The sequence below is a fragment of the Bubalus kerabau genome, chromosome 2 (genome assembly GCF_029407905.1).
Source record: "Bubalus kerabau isolate K-KA32 ecotype Philippines breed swamp buffalo chromosome 2, PCC_UOA_SB_1v2, whole genome shotgun sequence".
Taxonomy (NCBI): Eukaryota; Metazoa; Chordata; class Mammalia; order Artiodactyla; family Bovidae; genus Bubalus; species Bubalus kerabau.
Window position 1 is genome coordinate 72,489,104 of NC_073625.1, and position 23,926 is coordinate 72,513,029.

Consider the following 23,926-nt stretch of genomic DNA (forward strand, 5'->3'; position numbering starts at 1 on the left):
TCATAGACTGAAAGTCATACCTTTTAAAACAGGCTGAATGTAGTCATAAGAGGATTTTAGGTACAGATACCCAGTGCATTTCCCAAGTATACACGTTCACCTTGAATTCACTCCTCTAAAACAGTAGCAAGTAAGTCAACTTCACATTCTCCTCTAGTAAAAGATTCCGCTTATCAGATTTTTACTGAAGAAAGCTTTGTGGAACTTGATGACGGGAGCAGGACATAAGCACTGCTCTCAAAGAGCTTTTGGTTTAAACAGGGAAAGAGACACAAATCGCCAGTGCTAATGCAACATGAAAACCTGATTACTGTGTTAGCAGAGTGGTGAGCAGACCATTATGAAGAGTAAAGAACAAGATGAGTCGATTTTTGCCAGGCAACAAGAAAGTTGCACAGGTGGTACATCTGAACAGAGCTTGGAAAGATGAGAAATGCTGGCCAGGCCATCAAGAGAAATAGCATGTACCGAGACACCTGTGCTCAGTGAAGACACTAAGGATTTTGGTGACAGTCATGGAAGCAAGAGCAGCCTGACCCCCACCACTAGCTCCAGTACTGCCTTCCGTGGGCTGGTTCCTGGCATTGCTGACAAGGTGTTGGTGAGTTCAAGGTAAATTCAGGGAATTTCAAACAGACTAATTCAGGATGGGGAACACATGTATACCTGTGGCGGACTCATTTTGATATATGGCAAAACCAATACAATATTGTAAAGTTAAAAAATAAAATAAAATAAAAAAAAAAGAAAAGTGGATGTGTGGGAAGTGTTGGGAGGGAAGAGGTAAGTAAAGGAAAAAGGACTGTAAAAGGTATTAAAACAGGGCTAAATAGACTGACTCTGAATGTGGAGTAACATTACTAGACTGGTGGGTAAAGAAAAACAATGTGGAGAGTGGACAGAGAAGGTGAGGTAAGTGGTGATCAATGCAGGGATACAACCGTATTTAAAGGGACCAGGACTGAGGGCCTGTCTTAGGGGCTCTAGAAGAGGAAACATAGGAACAAAATAGAGAGTATTTTGGAGTTAGAAATGAAGGGACTTGGTGAATCATTTAATTGGGGGAATGGTAGTAAGATAATGGAAAAAATTAAGAGAAGGCTTTATACTGATGATTCAGTGGTTACTTTCTGAAGCCTGATACAAGTAAATGGTATAAGCCAGCATTCAGAGGACTGAGGTGTGAATAAGAATTAGGAAAGTAAAGTGACCAAAGAATCCTATGGAGTAGAAGAGACCAAGAGCAGCATAAAAAAGGGGAGGCTAAGGGAAGTTTAAAAAGTAATAGGGTTAACTGTGAGGAGAAAGGATTGAATCAAGAGGAAAAGGCTGAAAAGGTAAGATAGATAAGCTCGATTTTTGATTGTGATCAAGAAAGGTGAAGACATTGACCTAAGGAAAACAAAAGAAGCGCTTTCCAGGAAGAAGATACTGGGTACCATTTGTAACACAGAGGAGGATGCTAAGGAAATAGGTAATTTGAAAGAATGAGAAAAGAATGTTGAGATATTTCAGAGCTAACAGCGTCTATTAGCATCTCATTTTCTCTGAATAAGAGTGGCAGCAGAGATGGTTGTGACCTTAATAGGGAAAAGAGATGTCTTATTTGTTCTCAGTCTTCCTGAAGTTCCATGGGTTAATAACATTAAATTTAAATGTCTGGCAATCCGACTTCCCCCTTGTCACGCAGGAGAAAATTTAACTACTTCCTTCATTTTACAGAGTATATGAGTTAAATTTGGTAATAACCTCTTACTGATAAAATAGTTCAAAGCACTGCAAATTCTGTTTTGATCTACAAAATTCAAGCAGCATAAACCAGAATTTGTTATTCATTCAAGAATATTGAGGTGAGATCTTCTGGGGCAAATAATATACTCAGTTTCAAATGAAATTAGGGATACAGAAAATAATATATATATATATATATATAATGTGTCAAGGACAATAAAATACTACAAACAAAATCATCAACAATGAGAGAAGTGCTGACATGATGCAATAATAGCTTTTACGTGGTAGAAATGACAAGTGAAGGATTTGTGCATAACAAACGTGCTGGTTGGCAATGCTGAATACATAGGTTAAAAAGTCTAAGACACACACACACAAAGCTGATTTTTGATCATGATCAAGAAAGGTAAAGAGGTTGACCATTTCAAAAGAACAAAAGAAGAGTTTGCCAGGAGGAAGAAACTGGGTACTGTTTGTAACACAGAGGAGGATGGTGAGGAAATAGGTAATTTGAAAAGTAATTTGAAACATACTATTAGTAGCTTAGACAAAAGGACTGTAAGCTAACATCTCAACCAAAGTAAAGATGCCTGAAGTCAACACAAAATGAATATACCAAATTCATCCTGTAACGTTACAGCTTTTAAAAGCTGAATTTGAATCACTCTGCAGTCTGAATTTGAAAAGATAGGAGGAAAATCTCTCCTTCACAGACTAAAGACATGGCATGGCCACGCATAAAGAAAACTAAAATACAAACCACCCGTCGTCAATAAGATGTTATAAGATAAAAAAAATGATTAGCAACCCATATATTTACTACATGGTCTCCATGTGTTTATGAATGCAATTATCCTAAGTGGGTGAGAATTAAGGCACATTATTTTATGGTTGCAAGTTCACTGGGATCAATTAATCTAATGTTATGATCAACAATATTACTTGATATGCTAATTACCAGGGAGGGCTTCCTCTGTGATGATACTGGAAAAAAAGCCCCACGTGACCTGAAAAGTACTTCGGGTAAGAGCATTCTGTAAATGCCACTTATGAGTGGAAATGAGCCAATCTGTTAGTGAAGAAGCCGAATGACCCCCATACCTCCTGTCAGGCTGGTGCTGCCCATGGCCCACCTCCTCGGGACAATCCTGTAACATGGGCTGGAGTTCTTCCTGCGGAGAGGGCGTGAGAGTGGCGGTGGACTGATGGCTGTAAGACACGGCAGCCGGAGAAGAGGCGGCTCCCCGCACAGGGGGAGTGGGACCTCGTTCATCTTCCTCCTCTTCTAGTTCACCTTGTTGCAGATACATCCGTGCTGGGGGCACGGGGCATGGCATTTCTTGGTCATAGCTAGAACAAATCATAAGGACACTTAGACTCACTTCAGGTTATTCCAATGAACTATCTGTAGAGTTAGTGAAATAGTATTGAATTGCTTTTGAAATCTGAATGTTCAGGCCACCTTCAGAAGGTATTGTTGGGACTCCCCTGGTGGTCCAGGGGCTAAGAACTCACCTGCCAATGTAGGGGACACGGGTTCAATCCCTGGTCTGGGATGATCCCACATGCTGCTGGGCAATTGAGCTCGTGTGCCACAGCTACTGAGCCTGTGTGCTGGGGCTACTGAAGCCCCTGCACCTAGAGTCTATGCTGCTCAACAAGAGCAGTCACCGCAGTGAGAAGCCCACGTACCACGACTAGAGGGCAGGCCCTGCCCCCCGCAACGGGAGAAAGCCCACACACAGCAACAAAGACCCAGTGCAGCCATGAATGAATAAATAAATAAGAATTTCCAAAAAAAGAGGTTTTGTTTTTTGTGTTTTTTTTTTTAAATAGCTCACTGTCATAAAGATGTGTGCATTGCTATAGATAACGAAGTTTTCTCCATGGGATTACAATTCAGTTGGCTCATCACAGGCTCTGAGAAGTCAGGCAATAAAGAAATCTAACAAAGTTTAATTTAGTAAGCCCCAAATGTGTTTGATCTCTTCAATCCCTCCAACTCAACATGATCTCTAAAGGACTATTCAGGATGGTCTTGAAAATAATCCAAAGACAATATGCTAAATTCTGAGAAAAATTACTCTTGAAAATCCCTCTGGGGGGAGATACATTGGAGATCAACTTATTAGCCCAATACAATCCACTTTACCTCTAAAATCATAATAGATCACTATTTCTTTGGTTGAGCACAAAATATAGCACAGTTGGCTTGCATTTAGGATGGTGAATGAAAAACACAATAAATAAAATAATCAACAAACTATAAAACGTCCCCTCTCCTCCACAGCTAAAGCTATGTGGAGGCTCTAAATGAGTCTGGTGAACATTTGTTCCTTTCTCTTTTATCTCAGGGTATAGAATTACTAGTTAGAATGGCAGTAACTTGATGCATTATATAAATTGTGTTCATGTTACCCTTCTATCTTATTTATTCTCTACCTTGTTTACCAGAACTCAGGAAAGTTGATGCTCATATAACATGATTTCTTTGTACCTTTATATCTTCTTTTTTTTTTTAATTTTATTTTATTTTTAAACTTTACATAATTGTATTAGTTTTGCCAAATATCAAAATGAATCTGCCACAGATATACATGTGTTCCCCATCCTGAACCCTCCTCCCTCCTCCCTCCCCATTCCATCCCTCTGGGTCGTCCCAGTGCACCAGCCCCAAGCATCCAGTATCGTGCATCGAACCTGGACTGGCAACTCGTTTCATACATGATATTTTACATGTTTCAATGCCATTCTCCCAAATCTTCCCACCCTCTCCCTCTCTCTCAGAGTCCATAAGACTGTTCTATACATCAGTGTCTCTTTTGCTGTCTCGTACACAGGGTTATTGTTACCATCTTTCTAAATTCCATATATATGCGTTAGTATACTGTATTGCTGTTTTTCTTTCTGGCTTACTTCACTCTGTATAATAGGCTCCAGTTTCATCCACCTCATTAGAACTGATTCAAATGTATATCTTCTTTTAATGAACAAATCCCACTATCTGTGACACTTCCTCCTGAGTTTCCTATGTCTCTTGTACTCCTTTTGACATTCCTCTCTTCTACCTTAAACTGTTCCCCAGTTCATTCATACTCTACTTCTAAAAATCTCTAGAATCTATTCCTTTTTCTCCACCCTCACATTGCTTTTTATTATAATGAGCACCACTCTCCAGCTAGTCACCTGTTTCAGGGTAATAAGTGGCTCTTTAGTTGCCTACAGAATAAAATATGAGGACCTAAACAACACAGTCAAGTATCTGTATAATCTGGCAAGAACACTGGAGTTGCTTGCCATTTTCTGCTCCTGGGGATTGTTCTGACCCAGGGATCAAATCCAGGTCTCCCGCACTAGTAGGCAGATTGTCTACTGACTGAGCCGCCAGGGAGCCCTTATGATGGTGGGTTCCCTGGTGAAAATGACCCCCAGCTGTACTTCTTTAGGGCTGTCTGGGGTTCCCAGGGGCAAGAAGGCTATAATGTGCCTCAGTGGAGAAAATATGTGTATTAGATAAGCTTTGCTCAGGAATGACTTATAGTGCTGTTGGCTGTGAATTCAACGTTAATGAATCAACAACATATATTAAATAAGGTGTCTTTAAACAAAAAACGTATAAAAGAAGGGATGTATGGATCTCCATTTCCATCTCCAGGGATCTTTCTTATCCAGGGATTGAACCCAGGTCTCCTGCACTGCAGGCAGATTCTTTACCATCTGAGCCACCAGGGAAGCTCTATGTATGGATAGACTGACAAAAATGTAACCAGAGCTTAAAGGAACCTAACCTTGCATTTTTCTGAAGATCAATGGTTCAGTATTTGCGAATTCAGTGATTAGAAAATAAAAGTAAAGAGACTTTGTTTCCTGTCATAGTTGGAACTCTAAAACTGTTTTTTGTTTTGTTTTTGTGGAGAATGAAAGAACAATGTCTTCATTTCAATAGCAGTCTTTAGAAAGACTATTTCTGGGCTGATTTTGCATTTTCTTTTCTTTTTTTTTTTTAACTTACATTAACTTTTTTTTTTTTTAATTTTTAAACTTTACATAATTGTACTAGTTTTGCCAAATATCAAAATGAATCTGCCACAGGTATACATGTGTTCCCCTTCCTGAACCCTCCTCCCTCCTCCCTCCCCACTCCATCCCTCTGGGTTGTCCCAGTGCACCAGCCCCAAGCATCCAGTATCGTGCATCGAACCTGGACTGGCAACTCGTTTCATACATGATATTTTACATGCTTCAATGCCATTCTCCCAAATCTTCCCACCTTCTCCCTCTCCCACAGAGTCCATAAGACTGTTCTATACATCAGTGTCTCTTTTGCTGTCTCGTACACAGGGTTATTGTTACCGTCTTTCTAAATTCCATATATATGCGTTAGTATACTGTATTGGTGTTTTTCTTTCTGGCTTACTTCCTGATTTTGCATTTTCTGAGTTAATTCTCTATATCAAAGGAGCTCTCTTCCCCTGATCAGCCGAGTGAAGCTGCTGTTTTTGTTTTGTTGGGTGGTACCACATCTAGTTCTACAGATCCTGGAGCGAGGAAGCAGCATGCTAACTCTCTAATTGCTGTCCTGTGGGTTCTTTACACTCATTAAATCCGTGTGAGAAACAATTCAGCCAAGTTTAAACTTCTACAGTTTTCAGCAGAATGTGATAATATCTGAGAACAAACAGTTTTCAGGATGCTGGAGCTGTGGTATAAATCCATACACTTAATTTATGAAAATTTAGAGATGTACAACAGAAGTTTTGATATTTGAAAAATACAAATATAGTGATATATAAGTGATCTCATATATAGTCATGATCATGTATGTTAATTATATGTATATAATTTAAAATACTTATAAATATGTAAACTGTGTGTGTGTGTATCTGAATGGGGGTGTGTGTGTGTGTGTGTATGTGTATGTATTCATGACTCATGATTCTGAGTTCCAAAAGAAGCTTCTAAGATATGAATTCCTTTTGTTGCTGCAAAGCTGAGGAGGGTTTCTAAGTCGTCCTGACCCATCAATATTGTTTTATTCAGAGACAAATGTCCATGGACCTTAAGAATCAGTCTCCCTGGTTGATTTAGTTTAGTAATTAATATTGGTTTAGGGAATCCTATTGCTCCAGTTACATCTGCCCTAAAATCCCTCTTACCTTTCATCTACAGAGATGCTGTACTCTTCACTGTTGCTATGAGGAGGAGGATGTGCTGGGGGAGGGGGCAGTAGGTCTGCCCAGTTCATGCCACCTTGCTTTGGTACTTTGGGTGTCCGTGCCCCTTTCTTGTGCCCTTGACTCCCTGAAAAGAAACAAAAGGCAACTTTTATTTCTGAATTTTAAGACTTTTCTATTATCCACAGATTAATAATCCACATATTATTAATAATCCAAAGATTATGTTCTGTAAATATGATCTTATAATTCACATACAGAGGTAAACACACTTTTTTTCTTAAATTTTAAACAGAACTTTGTACAAAAGAAAATGCAGAATACTGACAAGTTTAACTGCAAAATAAATAGTGAACGAGCAATAAAACCATAAATGAATTTTTATAAGTCATATCATTAATAGTGATATTCTTACAGCAATTAATTGCATTATGGATTATCATCTAAAACAAATGAGCTGTAGACATACTTTCTGAAGTGCCTTTCTATTATTTAATTGCTGGAACCTAAAATACAATATGATACAGATACGATCTATTACATTTCCACTGTTGCATTAAATTACCGAGTATATATAATTTGTACTTGTCCACTGAAACGTTTTAGGCACAATGAAATTACTAGTTTTTGTCAGAAAGACAGGTGCAGATGAAAATAATTGCTGGAAGAACTAATATATCTAACAACAAAAGAAGCAGAAAAATGGTTTTTAAAAAGGAGCCGAAGTGTTTTTAGCCACTGTTTCTATAAAATTATGGCTTAGAGTGAAATAATGTTGCTTGAAAATTGTTAGAAGTTTAAAATAGCTCAATTATTCAAGTTGCCCAACATTCTGGTATTAGATTTGGTATATTCTTTAAACATAGGTAGCTGTACATTTTGGTATATTCATTTTAAAATAATGTTAGGTCAAAGATATTTGGAGATAAAATGGTTTTTGTCCTCCTCCTCCAATAGGATATATTCTACATTATTACATAAATTACAGACAATGAGTCTGTAATTATTTTTCTTATATGATCCCTTAAATTCAGTAAATTGTCTTTTTTTAAAAAAAAAACAAAAAACCTTTCTGAAACAGCTCCAACTCACACAGTACATGAAACAGGTCTGAATATATTCAATGAGACTTATTTTTTTTTAGGTCCCTTGGGAATTTTGAAATGACAGTGTTTGTGAGGCCAGACGTCTTGCACTGGTCTGTTACTGCACCAAGTGTGGGCTGAGGGACAGGCTGTTATTTATAAATTATGATGGCCTGGCTTCTGCCTGTGTTCTCTCTTCCTCCACTCACTTGTCTTGTCTTGGAATGGCTATGCGTGTACTGAGGAGTTGACTGTACCCACAGCCTTTGTCTTGATTTCCTGGCACTCATCCATTGTAACAACTCTACCTGTCCTGAAAGGCCTTACATCACAAATCTCACCTTTACTTCATTTAATTGCCTCATTCTCTACCCTAATTACCACCAGATTTCACATCATGGGACCTTTTTACCGCATATTCACAGACTACTAAACACCAAGTAGCAGCAGAACATCAGGATCTATGTATCTAAACTGAGGGATGGAGAAAGGCAATCGAATAACAACCAAGAATCTTTTTTTTTTTTTTTTTTTCATTAAGACGTTTTTCTCTTTAAGTGCCTAAGAATTCAAAGAAGAAATGGCATGGGATATCAAATATAAAAACACTTTATATCGTTGTCCAAGAGGACATCTTTGAAAATTTTCTCTTAATTTAGAAATGCTTAATGCTTCTGTCTACTTAGGCAGAGGTGAGAATCCAAATAGCAAACTCACCCCTAGAATGTACTGAGTAATAATCTGTCAGTCTAGCTCTTTTCCAGTGTCTTTTTTTATAGTTTAGAGTTTACTTTAAAAAATATAAAAAGTCATTTGATAAGATTTGTTAAAAACAATCAAACAATACACAGTAAAACAAGAGCAGATCTAAAAAGGTATAGAGCTATTCCTAACCTCCTTAATTCAACTAGGAACAATTTCAATCAGTGACAAAACACAGGCTACAAAACGCCAAATCAGCATGCCTTCATCAAGGCAAGATGGTAAAATGCAAATACTATATTCATTACGGAAGAGGGGTAGAGACATTTGGCTAAAAGCACCTACTGGCAACTTTAATCCAGTTGCTAGGAAGTAATATATCTACCCTCTCCTGGAGAAACAAACTAGAGTCAAGATCAATTGGTTTTGTCCTCATTGTGGTGTGACTTGCCACATGTTCGTTCTAATAATGAACCGCCTTTAATTAGAAAAACAGGGCTTAAGTGCCAGCAAGCTCCCATCTGCAGCCGCTATCAGGAAAACAGCTGGCAAACAGCTGCAACAGCATGGAAACCACAGGGGAGAGGCCGCGGTGTGGCTTCTGAGGCTCGCACGCGCTGACGCTGGGAGGTTGCTTCACGAGATTTTAGAGCAAGAACTAAGTAAGGGATAGAGAGATCATTAACTGAGGCAGGTTCCAATTGTACCTAAATCTCATGATACTATCTCTTGGGCTTTTGATTCTACTCAAGTGTGCCGAAGTTTCATATGCTTTAACAGACTACCTTCAAATGGTAACATAGTTAGCAGATTAACTGTATGTGCAATATTTTTAGTTCTATTTTTGCTGAGATGGAAAAAGTGTTTCAACTGCCTTTAAAGATTCAGTCATGCTTCTGGCTTTAATAGAGCTCCTTAAAAAGGAAGAACATAGGAGCCTCAATCTTCATTACCAAATAGAACATAAAATCGTTCAATGAGTGGACAGTAGTTCACATTGCAGACAAGACCTATGCCTGGAAGATTCAAATCATATAAAGTGATTAGACACGTCATATTTCAGATCATTAGCATTCAAGCTAAAGGAATGTACCATCTCTTTAAAGGAAAGACTGGCCTTCTCCTTGGTTTCCCTCACTTACCTGATGTACTACTTCCCCGGTCTGAACTGTTGTAGGATCCTCCAGTATTCTGGTCATATGACTGGTTGTATGGGATAGTTGGAGCAATTGTGTCATTTGCACGATAATCTGGACATTTCAGATGGAAAAAAATGTTATACATTTATTTTGGTGCCTCAATCACTTACCAAGGATTAAGCTTTTAAATTATCATATTGATCACTTGCTAAGATGGACATGTGTTTAGGATGAAAGGTCAAGGAAAAAATAAAGATCTTTAAACATGTCTACCTTAAGATATGTAAAATATAAACTCTTTGTGTCTTCTTTACATGAATCAGAGTAAACATAAGTGTGAATGAATCCCACCAGGGACTATTTCTTCTCTTTAAAACACTTATAAATCAGCTAAGGCATAAGTCAGCTTTGCTTGACTTCTTATCTTTAAAAATATGGTAACAAAATAATTTTAATAACAATAAATCGGGAAAATGTCATGTCTGTGAATCATTAAAAAATAATAAAACATAAACCTGAAACTTGCCAGGAAGATTACGTCTAATTAAAAATACAGATAAGAAGACGAAGTATCTCCGTCTTCCACAAATACTTCTGCTTGCTGAGGGAGAGGTGAAAATCTGAGCGAAAAACTCACCCCTGGAATGTACTGAGTAATAATCTATCAGTCGAGCTGCATTCCAGTGTCTTTATTATAGTTTGACATACCAAGTCTGTTTATAAGCAGTATAAACAATTTATCACAGCTCTGAAATATTTGTACAGAGGACTGTCAGACCTTTCCAAAGTCGACAATAAAGCTATATACTCTGCAGGAATAATATGACAATAGTTGGAATCCCCACTGTAAACTCTCTGATTACAGAACCTCTCCTATTCATCTTTGCCATGAACTCACGTATTATGCTAAGTGAAAAAAGTCACATGGAGAAAGACAAATATTGCGTGATATCACTTATAGTTGGAATCTAAAAAATTCAACAAGCTAGTGAATATAACAAAAAGAAGAAGATTCACAGATAGAGAGAAGAAACTAGTGGTTATCAGCAGGGAGAAGAAAAGGGGAGGGGCATACAGGTAAGGGACTAACGGCTATATTATATATAAAATAAGCTACAAGGATATACTGCTCAACACAAGGAATGTAGCCAGTATTTTATAACTATAAATGGAGGGAACCTTTAAAAATTGTGAATGACTACATTGTACACCTGTAACTGCTGCAAGAGTGTACCTCAACTATATTTCAAGAAAAAAATGGTTAGAAAGTATCTATTGAATTGGGTTATTATACCAATCAAATGTTTTCTTAAACTGGGAATAAAGCAAGATGAGTGACTTATTAAAGTAAAACATATAATACTATCTCTTGGTAATTTCCAACTGTAATACATTTAGCTTTGAACTCAAGCTTAAAAAAAAGAAAATCTGTGTTTCTAATTATCTGCAATTAAATGTATCCTTTACCTGGACACTCATACAAACTGTCCTGACTTATTCAAATTAGAGCATTCCCTTTATTTCTAAAGGTATAATTTTGTAAATTATGTTATTAAAGCAGTAACCTAAAGGAACTACAAAGAAATCAAATACCTATCCCTTCCAACTCACCCATTTACAATAGAGAAACATTCCCCTCAGGCCATAAAATACTATTCTGCAGTTATAAGTTAACGCTGAACTCAATTTACTTAAGGTTCTACCCTGACAGACTTCAATCAGGTCAAAGAAATTTAGGGTCTAAAATCATACATTGCAGCAGTCATAGTAACCACAAGAGGTAGGAGAAATATAAAAAACTGAACCATTTCTCCAGTTCAAGCCTAATTATTTTTTTTCAGTTTGATATAAAAATGCCACTCATTTATATGACCATGTAGAAGCAATTATCTTCCATTCTCAAGTGGAAAGAATGGGAGAGTCTATTTATTTAAAATGTGAGGTATTGTGACGGCTGTCCATCTGCCTTATGAATAAAAGATTCTGTCCGGAGCAATCCCTCACCTACGATTAAATTTAAATTAATCTCAAAACCATTTGGAAATACTTATATATTATTATAAAATCAATTTTCCAAGGTTATTGTTGTGCTAATTAACTTTTTGACACTGGAAATTTTGAAACCAAAGCAATCAGAAAACCTTAGTGACAAAAGACAGATTTCACTCGCGAGTTCCTGACAAGCTTTGGCATTAGCGCTGAAAGGTTAAGGAAGCCAATACAGAAAATGGTGGGAATAAAGGCAAGTCTCTTCACCTTTGTTCAGTTTGTTTTGCTCCATGATGTTATACTGAATTGGTGCCACTTCCTGTTTCTGCTGTCCGGGTGGCTTCCAGTGCTTCTCGCCAGAGTCTCCACTGCCATTGTTCATGTTGTTGCTGAGGTTTGACTGGATGAGCTGGGTGGTGGCATAAGGGGTGGGCTGCCCTGATGGATTGACAAAACGCCCATCCTTCAGATTTGGGCTATTGAAGGTTTTCATCTCATTGATTTTGTTACTAAGGTCCACATCACCATAAACAGTTGACTCAGGGAGCATCAGATTTGTTTGTTTGTTATCCAGTTGGTTGTTATAATTTGCTATACAATCAGCTATGTGCAATGGAGAGGAAAAGGAAAAAGTCATTCTGCATGGTTATTCGTTTTAAATTTCCTTGTAAGAAGCTTTGTGAGTCACAGTATAATTGTTATATAAAGTATAAATGGGCTTAAATATGATGAATAAAAAGGACCAAGTATTCTTATGTCCTTTCTAAAGAACAGAATCAAGTGTTTTTAAAAAAAAAAAAAATTAAGGGAGTAAGAGAGGATATATAATGTATATGGAGACTAAATAATTCTGAACTTAAGTTAGTGTTATGTAGTTTATAAATAATGAACTCAATTTAAGTAATTTTCCTTTAACAATCACATTAATGGGAAATGCACTAAGAGAATAGAATATATACATGAATATCTTTATGTGCCAAGTTTAAATTTTCTAATCTGGAGTTACTGAACTATTTGAAGTTACTAGCTAGCTGTTGAAGCAACAGAACAAGGCTAATATGTTAAGAGTGCAGACCTTTCCCCTCCCCCAAAAAACCTCTGCCTTCAGATCAAATAACTTGAGATTTCAATATTGTACAAAATACCTCTATTCAAAAAAATGAGGAACAGAGGTAAAGTGATAGTAAACTATACTGAGGAGAATTAGTTTTTTCCTTTGGTCACGTAAGATAATCATTATCAAGAAAAGCTATTATATAGTCATTTTGCATGGTTTCATAATGATACCTCAAGATATATAAAATGACAATAATGATGGCCAAATGAATCACAGTAGCCAGGGCAATTTAATCAAATAACACCTGTAATAATCTAATATTTCAATTTCACTCTAATCTTTCCTTCATTTAAATATTTAAGAGTGAAATAAGTTTTATATATATATATATATATATATAGAAATACTTAAGGTCTGCATTTGAAAATATTAAAACAGCAGAAAGAACTAAAATCATGTAAAACTAAAATATTATTTAAATAAAAATTTAGTTAAGTTATAATAGTAAAAATACCACTATTTTATTCATAATGGCTGCAGCATTAACAAGTTCACCTTGAGGATGAGTTTTCAACTAAATATCGAAAGAATTGATGAATTAACATGGCTAGTATTTAAGATGCACAAATGAATATAGTTTTAAGAAAAATTTGCAACTTCTCTATCCTACTGAATTCAATTACCTTGTATTTTAACAACAAATGATCAGGGATCAGAGGTATTTAATTAATCTGGGTTTTAGTAATTTTATCTCTAATTTTTAGGTATTAAGCTTCATGTAAGAGTTATTAAAATATTTTTAATGGCAATATAGTTTTGACAATCTCATTTTTCTTTGCCAATATTTCCATGACTGCTATCATATGGAAATGAACATGTTCTATTTTGCACTGTCTAATACAGTAGCCACATGTGGCTACTGAGCACTCAAAATGTGGCTAGTGCATATGAGGAACTGGATTTTAAATGGTATTTTATTTAATTTAAATAGCCACCTGAAGCCAGAGGCTACCATGCTGGATAACTCAGCTCTTCATATTAATTTACAAAATGTTGTCACTTTGTTCTCTTATTGGCCTCAGCATAATCTTTCTTTTATTTATAATTATGTGAGCACTTCTCTGCCTAGATAACTAGAATACCGACCTCTGAAGAATAGGGACTGGGTCACATGGTTGCATCATTTTCATATCCAAATTCAATGGAGACTATGATTTGTTCTTTATGGTACATCATAATTTTTACTTAAATGCCATATTTTATTTTCCTTTTTCTTAATTCCATGGGTTATTTTTATAGTTATATATTTGGATTCTTCATGACTCTTCCAATATTTCCTATATTTGAACGCATGCTGAAAGGTTTTTTTTTTTTTTTTTAAGAATTACTTATAGTTTTGTTTATTCTTTTAAATATTGTATACTCTACATCCAAAGTTTACTGTCATGTTTTAGGATGAAATTTTATCAGGTAATTCACACACATATTTCTGAACCCCAAAGACACAATTAGTATTAGTATACACAGCTGCAAAAGGTATATATTTTTTGTATTCTACAAAAATTTACTATTATACAATAACATTTTTGAATTTCAGTTAGCTTTCATTTAAAATTATTTTTTTGCCATCATCTAATTTTTCTTATTGTTGTTGTTACTGCCATTATAAATTTGGATCCCTCAGACTATATATTTATTGGTTGGTCTTTTGATTGGCTTTGCCCTCAAAATCTTTAAAATAAATACTCTAAATAACTACAATCTACTAAAATTATAACTACATACATTTTTATGAGGATAACTATTTCATTTTTCCTTATTTGCTATTTATTCTAGAATTTATATCCTCCACTCTCCCTTCACATACTGGGAAACATTTTTGGCTGTAGGGTGAGGTGTGGAGATAGAAGGATGGAAAACATAACTTGAATCAGGCTAATTTGCTAAACAGTGGTTAATATTTCATGAACATATTGATTAAATTTCCTTTCCAATTTAGGGAGAAGAAAAGGGAAGTTATCTCCTCATGGCCTGCTCCTAACGATGCCACGCTTGTGTATCAAGCTATCTCTGTGCCTCTAACCTGGGCGACTATACGTGGTCAAGTTGCTGTCACTGTTACCACCGCCTGCCGTGCAGCAATTGATGGAGCAGTCATTGTGATTGTTGCCAGTGTTAGGCCATGTGTCTGCCAGCCATGGCTGTGTGGCAGGTTCACTGATGTTGAGAAGTCCTGGCCTAAAGAAAAAAGACATGCATAAAAGCAAGTGTTATATAAGTAGCAAATAACATTGCCTATTCAGAATTCCAACCCATTCTCCATCTTATTATCCTCACAAATAATTTGGTCAATTATGCCAAAAGATATTACCAATCTTTTTATTTTATAGACAAGGCAACTAAAATGTAATGTTCTGAGACACACCTCAGTTGATACAGCCATTACACCGTAAACAGGCAGAGACTTAAAATCCTGTAGTTTCTAACGCTTTACTCCTTCTTCAGTCACAGACTAAAAACCAAACATGGAATCTAAAAAGGTGGATACTTGAATTTTTCAGTGTTTTAATAGCTTACAGAATACTCGAGTTAAGAGAGTTTGCATTTCTTAATTTTTGACCCATTAAAAAACATGATTCTTCTCACAATTTCATTAAAAAATGGAACAAGCTCTTTACTCAGATAAAGGAGCCTTCACAGTAAGCACATTTGCATACTTTTCTCCAAAACCATGTCTCAGAGAGAGTGCGTCTTGGGCTTTGTGACATTTTGTGGAGAGCCTCATCAGTGTTTCAGTCCACAGCTCTGTAAGCTTGTCAACAATTTCTCATGGTGGCAATGTAAAATGCCATAAATCCCTATATAAACAAAAGAAAGCTACTGAATTAAATCTGGTAAAACAGTGATGTCCACTGTAAGAAATATGAGTGTCAATGTTTTTTTTTTTTTTTTTTTTTGGAACAGCAGATGTTAATCCTCTCTCACTGTGCACTGGGAATGCAAAGTACATCAGCAGTTACTAATGGGAATCCTGGACCACCAGCGCCAGAGACACAGACAGAAGCTCAGCAATGGCAGTCCTGAGGGCCTCTTCCAACCTTGACTCCAACTGATAATTCAGCAAAAGAGGTGATGATGCAGGATATAATGTCAGATCCACAATAAACAGACGGGCACTGAAGATTTGGAAAAGAGTTCCTTCATGGTTTCATTTTCTTTGTTAAAATGTAAAAACCATGCTTCTCATTTAACTGGGAAGAACCTGACGTTTAACTTGTGTTTGTGGGGAGTGTGTGTGTGTGTGTGTGCGCGCACACGCTCAGTCATGTCTGACTCTTTGAAACCCCGTGTACTGGAGCCCAGGCTCCTCTGTCCATGGGATTCTCCAGGCAAGAATACTGGAGTGGGTTGCCATGGCCTCCTTCAGGGGATCTTCGCGACCAAGGGATGGAACCCTCATCTCTCATGTCTTCTGCACAAGCAAGCAGATTCTTTACCACTAGTGCCACTTGGGAAGCCCATCAGAGTCGCTGTCGTGCTTTCTATTCTGACATACAGAGTCAACCAATGAAACTTATGATGCAAATGATGATTATCTGAGGAATAATTCACTTCAAATGAAAATATGGGTTTATAATTTATGTATCTGTATACATATATGTATTCATATGTAGACACATATCTGTAATAAAAATGAATACTTACCTTTTGTTTATAATGTGTGAGGCACTGACTTCTTTATATATATTATTAACTCCTAATAATCTACAGAGTAGTTACTATTATTATCCAGATTTTATAGATTAGGAAGTGGAATTGCCTGAGAGAGGTTAAGAAATGTGTTCATGGGTATAGAAAGTGAGTGAGTGAGGGGCAGATTTGGGATTCAAATACTGGTAGGTTGTCTGTAGAATCCACACTGCAAACTAGGAAGCTATAAACACATATGTTGAAGAGTGATTAAATTTCTAAAAACCCTCAAACATTCCTAATCAAAGGAAGAGTGAGGAAATGTCTGAAGTCTTCAGAATAATGTTGTAAAAACTGGACAAATTCACTGTTAAAACTGTTGATAAAAACATGCTTTGAAGAGCGATGTGGCTGACCTGTTAAAATCTAAAATATTTAAATGCAAGCTGTATCACAGATATCTGGAGCCTTTGAAATTGATGTTGGTTACAGAAAGTCTGCATCTAGTCGTCTTTAGCTTTTCTTATTTTCTCTTAAACCTAAACCAATTGTGTTATCACTTTTGAAGTTATTAAAAATAAATCTCCATATTTGACACTGTAGAAATATTAGAGTATGTTTGAAGTATGGGTCAAGTGGAAATTTTCCACAGCCTGACTTACATGGTTCAAAAGGAATAGACGGTATTTTTATGCTACTATGATTCCCTCAGAAAAGCACTTTTAAAAGTAAATGTTTTGATATCATCAGAGGCTGAAAGAACTTTTCATATGTATGGGAGTTTTCCAACAGGAAGTGGGATTACAATTCACATCCTGGCATTCGGTTCAGACTTGTGTTTGGAATGCTAATTATTTAGTGAAGAAGGTTGAGTCATGATTACTGGCCCATAATGAATCTTAAAATGACATATGTATATTTCAGAGACCTCTAAGGAAGTCAAAGTCATATGTAGTTATTTTTATAAGGATATTAGGGTCCTTAAAAACTAAAAATCTCGTAAGATATCTTTATGCATTGAAGATGATCTAGTCTGTATGGGACAGAGTTAGCTATCCCACAGTAAGAAATGAAGCAGAAGCAAAACACGGTGCTGGTTACAATGATTAGTATGTGTTTAACACATTATATAATATAATGTTACCATACTGCTGCTACTAAGTTGCTTCAGTCGTGTCCGACTCTGTGCGACCCCATGGACGGAAGCCCACCAGGCTCCCCTGCCCCTGGGATTCTCCAGGCAAGAACACTGGAGTGGGTTGCCATTTCCTTCTCCAATGTTACCATATTATATATCTATAAATACAATCATATTATACATATGTATTCATATAATGTTAGTTATATTTTCATGTCAATACATCTGAACTTTGCCTATTTCTTCCTTGTCTTCAAAAAGGTATTATTAAAGAAAGGAAGATACTAGGGCTTGCAAAAACCATATTTAACTTCCATTTTATATTACGGGGACAGTTCTGTGTCACAAAAGAAAAGAGGACAAATGAACTTAAATAATTACGTGGCAATTACTTTCGATTCCTCTGCTCCTCCTACTCCAGATATTCTACTCACTCACTCCAAACACACACACACACACACACAAACCTCTTTGAACTCCTAACTGCTGCTAAGTCACTTCAGTCATGTCAGACTCTGTGCGACCCGATAGATGGCGGCCCACTAGGCTCCCCCGTCCCTGGGATTCTCCAGGCAAGAACACTGGGTTGCCATTTCCTTCTCCAATGCATGAAAGTGAAAAGTGAAAGTGAGGTCGCTCAGTCGTGTCCGACTCTTAGCGACCCCATGGACTGCGGCCTACCAGGCTTCTCCGTCTATGGGATTCTCCAGGCAAGAGTACTCCTAAACCACAAAATAAAATACTAGAGGGTTCAGGAGCTGAGGAAAATAGTGAAGGGGGCTACCAACAAGGGCTGCCTGGCTGTCTCCTCTTTCTTTTGACATCCTGAAGAGTTTTGAAGCTCAGTAACAAGCGAGGGATAGATCTGAAAGTGGTCAGTCCTTTAGAGAGAAGCAAGTCCCGAGTTCTGTTTATTTCTCACCTTCTGTGGCCAGGAAATGTGCTATTGGCATTCTTGATCTGGTTAGCCTGACTTTCCTACTCTCTTCTTCAGGCTTTCTCTGCTTTTTCCTGGTCTGTGCTGTGGTTTGGATCTTAACTAGTTTTGCCACGGCCCCTCCATGACCCCAGAATTGGAGATTGGGATATTTGAAAAAAGGAAAACAAATGAACAGTCACTTAATATTTACATGATTCTCACTGGATTACACTGCAAGTCCTTTGTCCTTTTCAAAGAGAAGGACATTGAGAAGAGATTTCTTTGCTTAACCGTAATCCTCATTATCACTTTTCTGTGAATAGCTAAATTCACACTTTTGAGAACCAAGACAGCCCTCTGGTTCTCCATCTTTCTCAATCTTCTCCTTTATCAGAGGAAAATGTGCAGGGCCAAAATTTTCTCTCAAGTCCTCAAGGACTGAACTGAAATCTTCTGACATTTATTTGTTTGGTAAGCCATCCCTCTCTTTTTTAGGCACTTTTTGGTGATATTGTTAAATATCAATATCTCATATATTGAATTTATGGATCTAATCTAATAAATTACATTTATTTCATTACAAAAATTCATGTATTCAATTATTAATTCATAAATCACATAGGCTCTAACCCTAGGATCTCACATTCTATTGTGGGAAACAATTATTAAAGCCAGGAGTTAGTAAACTATTTCTATAAAGGCTCAGAGGGTAAACATTTTGGCTTTTTGAAACATATACTTTTTGTTTCAACTACTCAGCTCTGTTATTGTAGTGGGAAAGCAGTCTTGGACAACATGTAAACAAGTGAGTCTGGCAGTATTTTAATAAATCTTTACTTACAAAAACAGGTGGCACACCAAATTCAGACCCAGAGCCATAATTTGCTGACCCCTGATATAAACAAAAGATAATTGTATTACCTCATATCAGGTGCTTGGAGAAGGGAATGGCAACCCACTCCAGTATTCTTGTCTGGAAAAATCCATGGACAGAGAAAGCCTGGTGGGATACAGCCCATGGGGTCGCAAAGAGTTGGACACGACTGAGCGACATACACACACACACGCACACACGCACACACATTAGGTGCTTACTTGTGGTATTTATATAGAACAAAGAGTTCATGGAGGACACAGCAGGCGAACCTCAGCAAACTGACAAGGGGAGGAGGGACATATTCCAGGCTAATGTAATAAGGACATATAGAGAATGCAATATTGGTGACTGTCAGATGAGTTGACAGAATGACTTATAGCATGTGGCACAAAGAAGTATAAAGGGGGGGCTTCAAGTCCCTGGAGGTTGTGGGCTTCATGTGCATTGCCCAGTTTGGACTTGCTATTTTAAATATGGTGGGTTCTATTGAAAAATGGGATCTTCAGAGGCTCAGAACCATGATCAATACGTATTTCAAAACTGCATTCCGGCTCCACTGGGCAAAGGGAATTAACAGGAAACAGTGCTAATGAAGGCAGATGAAGGCAAGATTGCTGGGAACGTTTGTAATAGATCAGGTTCAGAAGACTGAACCTGAAACTATACAGTGATAGTGAAAGGAGAAGAAGGTAGGGTTAAGGAAATACAGTAACAGAGGCAGGAGTGAGGAGGATGACATTGCGACTTAGGTGTCATAAACCAGATGTGGTGGGAGGTCCACAGAGGGCTCACAGAACCTGAGAGGTGAGGGAATCCAGTGTTTAGGGACAGCATTAGAGAAGTGAGTACAGGGGTCCAACTCACTGTTCATTGCCTTACTATACTGGATCATGGGACACACAAACACACACACACATTCCCAAATAGCTAGTGAGACCTCTTCCTCATGGCATTCCTGATCTCTTATCCTGTTCTATTTTTCCAGAGCATTCACCAACTGCTTCTACTATAGAGCTGACTTTAAAAAAAATGTTTATTATCAATCTTCTATCTCCCCCACTAAATGTAAGGTTCAGAAGGACAGGAACTTGTGTTGACTTTGCTCACTGAAGCAGTCTCGGCAACCAGAACAGTGCCTGTCACATTGTAGGTATTCAATAAATAGAGTTCATGAATAAATACATTTAAAAGTGTGTATATAACTGCCATATTGAGCCCTGACTCTAATATCTTTATTCAATTGTTGCCTCTATAACATTTTAGCATCTTTTGTCACTTGGTAAAAAGATTATTTCTATTTGGTATTTAAAATAAATCCATTTCCCTGCTATACTATTTTTACATTCAAAAGGTTAATTCTATATGATGACGCTTTCCAAATGGAACTTTGTAATTTTTCAGTCTGGCTGAAGAAACCATCATTTGGTAATGAGAGATCCCTGGCCACCATGTCCTTCTTGATACTTTGGTCTACCTAGGTTCCTTAGAGCAGGAACCATATTTATATTTTATACATGTGTATGTGTGTGTATGTGTGTGAGAGACACAACATATCTGTGCACATGCCCATGCACAGAGGCTGGTGCAGAACACACAGAAGATGCTCAATAAGCATTTTCCTATGCTCTGATTCATGAGAAAGCTGATGTCTATAGCCATGAATATATACATGCAGAGAGGTGGTGGTACCATCAGGCATTCCAGATTTATCCATGAGAGAATGCTCTTATGCCAAAGGTTGTTTCATGAATGTCTGGGCTATGATTTAGAGAGGATTTCCCTGGTTGCAAAAACATGCCCTGGTTTAATTCCTTGGTTTAATTCCCTGGTTGAATCAAGTGGATTTATTCCTGTGAAGACCTCCCTTGCTGTGGTCTTTCAGTGGCTGGCTTTGTTTCACAGGTATGAAAACAGGAAACCATCAGCAATACCCAGAAAAGAAAGGATTAGTGCTGACTGTCAGACTTGTACAGTGTTTTACTAAAGATGGTTAGCAGTTTTGTTTCTCATTCTTCTTTCTTTTATCACATTTTGTCATACACTAAATTCAGTAATTTTATCATCAGACAGTATGTTCCTCAGATTCAGGAATAATGTTTTGTTTTTATCTTTCCCAGGAGCAACTACATTATCTAACTATACAAAGCAGGGCACTCAATAAGTTAACTGAATTTGAATTACAAAATGGTTTTAGTCGAAGAAAAAATTTTTTTCTTACCTCCTAAGCTAGAAGTTGCTGTTTTTGAAAAGAAAGAATTATCTTAGAAAATTCTGATGTTTGGCTCATGTAACTTATAGCTTCTTTCAGCCCCTTTCAGGCGACTGTCATATCAATTTGTGATTTCTCTGTGAATATATTAAAGTTCACTGAATAATAATTACCAAAAAATCATAAATGTAGGATTGAGGTTCATTTTAATTAGAGGGGAAAAAGAAATCTCCGTGTTAACAAGCTACCTAGATTCTCCTATTATTTCAACATATTTCCCCGTGAGTGGAGACTGAACTACGTTGAATTTATCACAAGAGCAAACAAACAGATATAACCGACAGCTTATGAGGCAGTGCTGTGTTCAGCAGGTTTCCAAATGAACACTTTTTCTTTGATAGTATCTGTTAACTAGCTATATTTCTTAATCTTCATAAATGCCATCACTTAATTACTTTAACCCCTTTTAATGATTTGCTAAATCAGCAAGTCTGTCTTTCCTGGTTCAAGTGCTCCCTCTGGTGTTCATTGCCCAAGATGCACCAGCTCCAGTTGTGTGTTAACAGGCTTGGTTCTAAAGCAGAGCAGCATGGAGTAGTTCTTGGAGTAGTTCTAAAAGATTTAAACACATTTCACCTTTAAGTTAAACCTTTTAAGCAGAGAAAGTGATGTCATCGAGGAAGACAAGAAGAAATATCTGGAAGTTCCCTTAGAATCTAAAAACCAGCAAGATAATTACCTCCCTCCACTGCTCACAGCTTCGCCTCCTCTCTGATAAGTTACTGAAATGTTACAAAAAAAAAAAAAAAAAGGAACAATTAATAGACATGTTTGCATTTATATATCAAAAGCTGACATTCAAGAGCATCTTTCTAGAATGGAATACTTTCTCCCTTTCTACTTAGAAGCATTGCAAACATTCATCACAGGAAATAGATTTCCGATTCAACTAGTATTTTTTTAAAGATGGTATAGAATTAAATGTTATTCTTATTTTCTTAATGTGTTAACAAGTTTCAAAACTAAGGAGAAACAAACTTCAGTATACTCTTATTAAATATAATAACTATTACACATTTGTACATTCACATTCTCAGATTTCTATCTTGAATTTATTATTAGATCATGTAATTTCATGATTTTATATAAGTGGAATCTTACATTTTGGAAAATAAAAACCTACCAGACCATTGCCCCAGAAATATGAGTACCAGTAAGATGGACATAAACATGAAAATAAACCTTTCTTTCCACACACACAAAGATGTATGCCAAGTTGTGACTATTAATTAATGCAAATCATTTTTATTGTGATTTGAGAAAATACTTCTCATTACATTTTCATCAGACATGTATACATAGTGAAAATATATTTTAATGCCCCTGAAAGCATTCTCAGCTTAATAAGTCATGGGTATAAAGTTTAGCCATGACAAAAAAAGATTTGCACATAGTTGTCAAGGGGTTAAGGATATTAGCTTTTCTGTAAATACAGACACATTTTCTAAGAACAAATATGTTTCTAAAAGCTGCCAAATTCTGCTACTTAGAAGAACTCCAAACTGGGAGTCTGTTAAGGAGAGATAACTGCATCCAGTGATTATAATAACCGGATTAAAATCGAGAAGGCAGGACCACAGGCACCTTTTTACTAAAGGTGATGTGAAAGAAGAGGACCCTCTTTGAAAGAAACAGAATAGAACAGAATATTAGGACTTGGACTTAGGGAAAATGAAAAGTTTTATCTTTCAAATGTGCTTTTTTTTTTTTTTTTTGGGTTTTAATTTTATTTTATTTTGTGCTGTATATTTTGGTTACCTTTAAGAATGTTGATTCTATGGATAGAGAATTGCTTGGGAGAGAAAATTTTGTTGGAAATCCAGAAAGCTTAAGTTAAGGGGGAAAAAATGCACTGCCAAGTCTAAAATCATCAATTGATCATTAGCATGTTAAATCATGCTGAGGCTAGAAACAGTGTGCCTATCTAATGAAACACATGCAAACAAGGCTCGGATGCATTGCCGAATCATGGATAAACAACTGCACTGAAGGGATGACAAGCAACACCAACCATTTCTACTTCAAGTGCATGCCTGGTAGGAGTAAATGAAGTACTGTTTCCATTGTAAGTCCTTTCCCCCCAGCTTACTGCAGAAAATGAAATAAAAACAGCAACACAATAGTACGACACATGCCGAACTAACAAAGGAAAG

The 23,926-nt window shown here is 36.8% G+C and overlaps 1 protein-coding gene across 1 annotated transcript in view; it reads right to left on the reverse strand.

Moving 5' to 3' along the window:
• Positions 1 to 23,926, reverse strand: part of ROBO1 (roundabout guidance receptor 1) — a 1,262,210-nt gene that overhangs the window by 30,995 nt on the left and 1,207,289 nt on the right. Inside the window, exons 22-27 of the mRNA XM_055567829.1 lie at positions 22,453 to 22,495; positions 14,964 to 15,118; positions 12,091 to 12,426; positions 9,838 to 9,945; positions 6,891 to 7,035; positions 2,836 to 3,084 (exon numbers count right to left, since the gene is read on the reverse strand). Of these exons, the coding sequence (XP_055423804.1) occupies positions 2,836 to 3,084; positions 6,891 to 7,035; positions 9,838 to 9,945; positions 12,091 to 12,426; positions 14,964 to 15,118; positions 22,453 to 22,495 (1,036 nt within the window). The remainder of the gene's footprint in view (positions 1 to 2,835; positions 3,085 to 6,890; positions 7,036 to 9,837; positions 9,946 to 12,090; positions 12,427 to 14,963; positions 15,119 to 22,452; positions 22,496 to 23,926) is intronic.